This window comes from Doryrhamphus excisus, chromosome 4 (assembly GCF_030265055.1).
Source record: "Doryrhamphus excisus isolate RoL2022-K1 chromosome 4, RoL_Dexc_1.0, whole genome shotgun sequence".
NCBI classification, from domain to species: Eukaryota; Metazoa; Chordata; class Actinopteri; order Syngnathiformes; family Syngnathidae; genus Doryrhamphus; species Doryrhamphus excisus.
Window position 1 is genome coordinate 2,552,162 of NC_080469.1, and position 7,839 is coordinate 2,560,000.

Consider the following 7,839-nt stretch of genomic DNA (forward strand, 5'->3'; position numbering starts at 1 on the left):
CCGCAGGACACTAGTTTGCGGCCCCCGCCTTGATATGAAAGTTTAATGTTAGTGCGGCCCGCGCAAGTTTGATATGGATGCTGTATGGTATCATGTACCCAGAAAAAATGATTAATGATTAATGTTCATGTTAAAGGTTAAATAACTGTTAATAGCTATCCTCCCTATCCATGTGGAAGTGGTAAGTTTTTGGCTATTTAAGTTTAAAGGAAATAACTTGAAGGCTACCGTTTAGGTCGCTAGCTCTCTAGTTTGCGAGTTAGCATGTGTCTCAAGACCCTGCAGTTGCGCAATATGTAAAAAGTATATAAAAAAAAGTATAAATGTGACTATAGTCGTGTTTTGTCATGTCTACAGGGCTCTAATAAAGCTTTGTTAATTTTAATCTGAAAAAAATAATTTGTCTACCCACCAACTATATGTGGTTTCTTAAGTTTTTATTATTATTATTATATTTATTTATTACTGATTGATTGATTTTCTTTATTCTTGATTTGTTTATTTATTTTTCATCTTATTTTGTGTAGAAAAATAAAAAGATATTTGAGAACAGTGGAATGTTTTATCAGAGCTTTTCTTGTAGAAAATCGGAACCAAAACTCTGAAAAAGTTTGTATATTTTTCTGTTTTTAATAAATGCTTTTTGGTTTTTTTTGAAAACCTGATGCGGCCCAGCCTTGCCCAGACCCTAGCTCCAGTGGCCCCCAGGTAAATTGAGTTTGAGACCCCTGCTGTAGAAAGTCCGTGGAGGCTTAGACCAGATTTCTTGTGCAGTCTCTCAAGCTGGTGTTTACGGGATTTCATATTGTGAGGGGTGTACCACGGGGCAGTGTGGGTGAAAGAGATCATTTTGATTTTATTAGGGGGCAGTTCACAAGATGAGAGGGTGTTGTTGTAATAGGTGACCAGTTCAGAGGGGTCCCCAGACAGTGGGTGTTTGCCAGTGAGAATTGAAGAAAAAACAGGGGGTCGATAGATTTGATATTTTTTTAGCTTATTTCGCGTTTTGTTTTTGAGACAATAGGTGGAGTATTTAGTTCAAATATGATGGCCAGGTGGTAGAGCAGACCAGATCCAGGATAATACCTTCGATTATCGGCCCTGAATGCGGTAAAGTATCTCTGTACCCTTTCTGAAACATCCACAAATCAGAACGTTTCTACCTCCATGTTTGACAGTATGGATGGTTTTGTTAGCCAGCATTTCTTCTCCTCCAAACAACAAGTCGAGTTGATGCCAAAGACCTCAGTCTTGGTCTTATCTGACCACATCACATTCGTCCGAGCCTTGTCGTGTTCACCGGTAAACTTCAGACGCGCCTGTGCACATGTGATTTCTTTTAGCAGGGGAACCTTGTGGGCACTGCAGGATCTCAATCCATTACAAAAAGATGTGTTACTAATTTTCTTGGTGACTGCGCTTCCCTTGAGACCACTAAGAAACACCCTCATGTAATCGTGTAAATCGAGTCCCTCGCCTAAACATCCTTTTCCCATGGGGTGAATGAAAATATTGCATGGCGCTTCAGAGTGAGGGTGATTGTTCCGTACTACTGTTCTGAAAACAACAAAAAAATGAAAGCTGGAGAAGAGTTGATTTTGATCATTTTGATGGGTGAACAGATTCAGATACACATAGTGGCGACCTCTCACCAATATCTTTAGCTATATAATTTAGCATTGGCGGAGATCTATGACTACATCATCAAGCAAAAGTGTCTGTTTTACTCAAAGACATCCCTATAAGTAGTAAAACCATAGAAAGTGATCATGTTGCAGTGGTCTTTTCATTATTTTCCAGAGTCGCTTGTGATCAGTAAAGTATACAACAACAACATATCTAATCTGTCACATTTATCCCCCCCCTGCAGATTACTGACTACGCCCATCAGTTCTACAAACAACACCTCCCCTTTGTGATTCTCTACTACCAACAAATCTGTCAGAAATCTGGACACATGTCACAGGTACGAGTTCTTATAAGCTGTTTCAAGAAAATCCACATCACTGTGTGTGCTAGTGATGATACAAACACACCTTAAATAATTTGAAAAATTTGACACCTTTATTTCAAGGCATGAAATATAATGTAGTTACTGCGGTTGACATTGAAATTGAAGTGAATATTTTTGTCACTATTGTAGAGTAGAACCCGTTTAAATCGACAACTCGTCTATGTTGGCCAACTCATTATTACTTTACGACTTTGACGTACATTGTCGACTGATATTGTTGACATAAACTTGAGACCTAAAGGCATAATTTCTATGTCCAATGTTGCCAACCTATCTATAAGACAACATCTAATCAAATCCAGGTCCACAGTCTTCTTGTCATTACAGAAAAGCGCCAATTTAAGTCGTTGTCAACATATGTAGTTGACCGCTATTTTTGACGTAAAAGTCTGAGACCCATAGGCATAATTTCTACAAAAAATCGGTCTGTTGTTATTGACAACCCATTCATTCGTAAACCAAGTCGAGTTAGGTTTACCCTAACCCTAAACTAAACCCTAACCCTCAAGTCCTGGTCCAGCGACCAGGACCCCACAACCCTAATGAGGATAAGTGACATAGAAGATGGATAGATAAATGGATAAATAAACAATGTCAAACTGCCATTGGTTGAAAAATCCTTTATTATCGCCTATTCTATTGATGTCCCAAAGTCACAAGTCGATATGCAAGCAATGGTTAGTTTCGATTTTGGTCATGTCGACAACTGCTTATGTCAATGTCAGCTAGCCAGTCTGAGAGGCGTCGACATAAATGTGCTCCACGGTGCAAAATAAATATGCTTGATAGCCATATGCAAGGCTGTGAAGGGTCCAATCACTGCAACTCTAAACCATTAATGTTCTTCGGGGGCAGCAGCCTACGCAGGGAAGCCCAGACTTCCCTCTCTCCGGCTACTTCGTCCAACTCCTCCCGGTGGATCCCAAGGTGTTCCCAGGCCAGTTGAGAGACATAGCTTCTCCAACGTGTCCTGGGTCCTCCCCAAGGCATCCTACCGGTCGGACACCTCCACAAGGAACTGTCTGAGAGGTATCCTGACCAGAAGCCCGAGCCAAGTCATCTGGCTGGTCTCAATGTGAAGGAACGGTTCTCCTCTGAGTTTCTCCAGCATGTGCTTTTTTACCTTATCTCCATAGAGAGCCTAGCTATCCGAAGGAGAAAACTGATTTTGGCTATTTGTGCCCGCCATCTTGTCCTTTTGAACATGACCCAAAGCTGTGGGGGTAGGAACGTAGATCTATCGGTAAATTGAGAGCTTTGCAGAGTCTGCATCACTGCCAATCTGCCTGTTGATGTTGCGTTTCATCCTTCCCTCACTTGTGAACAAGACCCCAAGGTACTTTAACTCCTCTACTTGGGGCAGGATCACATCCCTGAACAGATGACACGTCACCCTTTTTGGGCCGAGAACCATGGAGTTGGACTTGGACGTACTTATTTTCATCTCTGCTGCTTCACACTCGCTACGAACGAATCCAATCAGGGTTCCTACAGTACATCCCCACATCAAGACTGACTGACTAAAGGACTATGTTCATGTGTAGACAAAGCCGACTGGCCTATTGGGTGACATAGATGAATGCCAAGGGCTAAGGGTCTTTCAATGGGCGACTAAGAGTCATTCAATGCCATAAAACTCTCATAACCAGTCAGTTGCCATATTGTCATTTTCAGGTTGAGCAGGAGATCTCACTTGTACAAAGGAAGATGTCGGATCTTGAGTCAGTACTGCAGCAGAAGGACATCGAGTTAAAGGCCTCAGAAACTCAAAGAACTATCTTAGAACAGGACCTGGCTACCTACATCACAGAATGCAGTGTAAGTAGATGCAGTAGGAACTGCGGCAACTGTGTAAATCAGGATTTAATAAGATGGGTTCAGTTGACGTTTAAAAAAAATGCTTACAGCTACTTTTGTCAACTTTGTAATGTCTTGCTTTCAGAGTCTGAAGCGTAGTTTGGAGCAAGCTCGTATGGAAGTGACACAAGAGGATGACAAAGCCTTGCAGCTCCTCCACGACATCCGAGAGCAGAGCAACAAGCTTCAGGAAATCAAAGAGCAGGTACGTGGACGTCTTTTTCAGCCGCTTTTTCGTAGTCTAGGTTTAGATATTTACCAAAAAATGAGCAGAATGTTGAATGCTTTTGAAGGTGAATACAGAAGAATGAGAGAGTTTTTTTCCTATGAACGAATTTGAACATTACGCTTCTTTCATTCATTATTGGTCCGCATAGAGTCACCATATATTGTACACTAGTGGATCCCTGTATTTAATCAGCATAACTATTTTTTGGTAATAAGCCATCTCATTTGTCCAAATTGAGTGATAATTTATAAATATGTTGTTATGAATTACATCACACGCCTGCAACAAAATGTTACCCAGCATACCTTGCGGTTTATAAATGCTAGTATTATTTTGAGTGCAATGATGACTAATGTTTGTCTCATGGTCTTGAACACACTGGATGTGTACATTCAAGAATTGGGTTGGGTCTGCCTGTGGATGTGGTGGAGCGCTTTGGCTTTGACATGGGGTTTCACCCAGGGTCCTGATGTCCCTTGTTTTTTGTGCATAGTGTAATCCCTCGTTCATCACCTCTGAGTATGTCCTGTGCGACTCAGAGTTTGCCAAAGTGTGGGGGTCTACTGTATTATTAGATGTTACACTGAATGCTAAGATGTGGATGTTTTATTCAGATAGGTTAATATTGAATTTAACCTGATTGCATCTTTCAATTTTATGCACGCGACCATCGCTGAAAAAACTTTGGATATGCCTGACATACGCTATACTGTGGAAGCTTGTATGTACACACCCTGGTTAGCATGTTTTTAGCATGCCCACTCCGCTGTGATTGGTCACACTCCCAAGTGCTCCAGAGGACTTCCAGATACGTAGGTCCGCTTCTACTGAGTGCAGGCAATCTGCAGCACATATAAGGAAGTCTGGATTGCATTGACGTCAGTTAATTCGTTGTAAAACTCAGTAAAACGTGCAGAGCCATCTAAAACTTATTTCAGAGTTCCCTTTCAAATGCGCAAACTTCATTATCTGACACTATGACATCGTTTAAAACGTGAATACAACATTCCAACAATATTTATAGGTCAGAAAAGTGGAAAAATATAACAGGTCTCCTTCAATATTTATCACAATATGTCCACACAACACAGACATATTGGCTTGCTACTACATTGAAACAGTACCCGAAAGGCAGGTCCGTCGCCCATCTATGATGTCATCAGCAGTTGACTCTAACACAGTAACACCACAAGCCTCAAAAATGTTAACACAAACGCATTTTTAGAATTTTACAATTACAGTCTTACAAGAAATAAACAATTATAAATGCATAGAAATGACAATTAATGAATATTTAATGTTACTTTTGCCTTCACTGGAGATGTGATTCTTACCAAAGACACAATGTGGCAGCAAGATCAAACCGCCTTCGTGTTTTTAATTTTTTTTTTTTTTTAATTAAGTAGTGTTTCTCACCTTCTTTATCAAAAGGCTGGCACTTGTATTTTTCTTTGGCTCCAATGTGCGTTATTTTCCAGCCGTGATCAATAAAAAAGCAGGTAAAAAACTACTGAATGCAAGAAATAACTTATGACAATACATGAGGGTGATGTTCGTGCTGCCACATCGTGTCTTTAGTAACAATTTCCACCCTATATGTGAAACCTGACAGGAAGCAGGAAAGCTAGCAGTAACACTGTACATTAAATTATACATGCTTTATGTGTGCCATGCATATAACGCATGTATAATGCATATTATGTAACATTACTGAGGGTATCCTGATGCAGAAACGAAGCTGTCACATTGACAGTGTTGGACAACAGACCAGAAGTAAAAACAAATTTCTGTTTGGCAATATTCACAGTTTTTAATTAAAAAAAAAAAACAACAGTTTTTGAAAAAGCACTCTTTTTCTCAGCCTACTCTGGTTACCAAGCACTGAATACGTTGTGCAATGGTTGCTATGGTGATGTGAGCCAAATACCTACAAGTGAGGAGAGCGCTGATGCAGTGGGCAGGCTGTTGTGATGAGATGCTGGGTCCTTAGTTTATTTTGTTTTGTCAATCTATTGGATACTATCCTAATAAGAGCTTTTTATTGCCGGGTTTCACTTTCTGTTTTGAATCTATTACATTGTATATATACAACTGCAATGCATAAAAGTTTAGAATCATTTATGTGCATCTTCTTATTAATATAGTTGTAATATTTATTGCCAAAATGTAGTATTCTTAATATAGTTCTGCTTGTTTTAATTTTGGATTGGTGTGAAGGACACTGAATCAGTGAATCCGTGCTGAATAGTTGCCTGTCCCTGGGTTTTGGCACTCCACAAGACTACTTTATGCGTAGTTGAGCTTATGTTCTCTTGCAAGAGAAGCCCCGTTGTGGGAAGATGTCTTCTTGCTGGCAGTGAAGAGCTATTTACTGAACCTTGACCTGCATACCAAATAGGACTTTTTTGCAATTCTAAATAGTTACACCTGCAATAATTAATAGCTGCCAGTGGAATACTTGCACAGCACTTTTTTGCATAACTGTTTGATAAACGATGAAGAATTGTTCAGAATTATTACATGGCAATCATGAGGCTTATGTCTTTAATGCAATATTCCCTTGGCTTCCTGTGTAGATTCTCAGTCATCCAGGTTACTGTAATGTGTACAGGTTCATATTTTTGTCTGTTGAAGAAAGTTAATATTCATTCCAAAAGATTTCAGTTCTAAAATTGTGAAATTATATATATTTTTTTTCATTTATAAGTCGCTCTGGAGTACAAGTCACAGGAACAGCCAACCTATGAAAAAAAGTGCAACTTATAGTCCGGAAAATATGGTATTTGTTGTTAATACATACATTCAATGAGGAAGATTCGGGTGTCTTGCTGGATATGAATTAATAACAATCAGGTTAGTTGCTTAACACACTAAACTCCGAGTCTCGAGTCTTTGATGGCAAAGTCCAAGCCGAGTTACAAGTCAAGTTAAGTCCAAAGTCCATCAAAATTGTGACTTATTGTGTGTCGTCTGGGAGGTGCTGGAGCCTATCCCAGCTGTCTTCGGGCGAGAGGCGGGGTACACCCTGGACTGGTGGCCAGCCAATCACAGGGCACATATAGACAAACAACCATTCACACTCACATTCATACCTATGGACAATTTGGAGTCGCTAATTAACCTAGCATGTTTTTGGAATGTGGGAGGAAACCGGAATACCCGGAGAAAACCCACGCATGCATGGGGAGAACATGCAAACTCCACACGAGATGGCCGAGGGTGGGATTGGGTCTCCTAGCTGTGAGGTCTGCACGCTAACCACTCAACCGCCGTGCAGCCTGATCATACTACAGTTTAGAAAAAAACAAAAAACATATTACCCCTGGTTACTCAATACCACGTTAGCAAAATCTATCTAGCGAGGAATTACGCACGCACCTTCATTCCAAGTGTCTGGGGGGGGGGGGCTCTGGTGGATGTAGCATGGATATAGATGGCACAGCTATGGCTCCATTTCCTATTTGAAGAAGTGAGACAGAATAGTGTCAAGTAGTGATGATGGGTCAGTACTTTGTCAATGCATTGTTTGTTTGGTTTTGTCACGTCACGCATGTAAATAGATATTGATTTTAACCTGAATATTAACTGCACATACTGTAAAGGTAGCGACTGTGTAAGCTAGGGGTGTCCTCACTTTTTCCACCAAGGGCCACATACTGAAAACTGAAAGGATGACTTTGATATTTTGTAAAGCGACACAAATGCTAAGAAGTTTTATATACAGTATATACACAAGGCT

The 7,839-nt window shown here is 40.3% G+C and overlaps 2 protein-coding genes across 12 annotated transcripts in view; one reads left to right on the forward strand and one right to left on the reverse strand.

The window, feature by feature from the left end:
* The window catches only part of bicdl1 (BICD family like cargo adaptor 1), a 59,812-nt gene that overhangs the window by 51,594 nt on the left and 379 nt on the right, over positions 1-7,839 (reverse strand). For 3 of the 4 annotated variants that reach the window (XR_009129554.1, XM_058069879.1, XM_058069882.1), the window contains exons 3-4: positions 7,696-7,763; positions 7,479-7,557 (exon numbers count right to left, since the gene is read on the reverse strand). The gene's annotated coding sequence lies outside the window, so the exon portion shown is untranslated. The remainder of the gene's footprint in view (positions 1-7,478; positions 7,558-7,695; positions 7,764-7,839) is intronic. The other variant, XM_058069881.1, reaches the window with a different exon arrangement.
* The window catches only part of LOC131127713 (citron Rho-interacting kinase), a 65,642-nt gene that overhangs the window by 9,408 nt on the left and 48,395 nt on the right, over positions 1-7,839 (forward strand). For all 8 annotated transcript variants that reach the window (XR_009129553.1, XM_058069870.1, XM_058069866.1 and 5 more), the window contains exons 2-4: positions 1,871-1,966; positions 3,689-3,832; positions 3,957-4,076. Coding sequence is in view for 7 of the 8 variants with exons in the window: in XM_058069870.1 (XP_057925853.1) it covers positions 1,958-1,966; positions 3,689-3,832; positions 3,957-4,076 (273 nt within the window). In the remaining variant the exon portion in view is untranslated. The remainder of the gene's footprint in view (positions 1-1,870; positions 1,967-3,688; positions 3,833-3,956; positions 4,077-7,839) is intronic.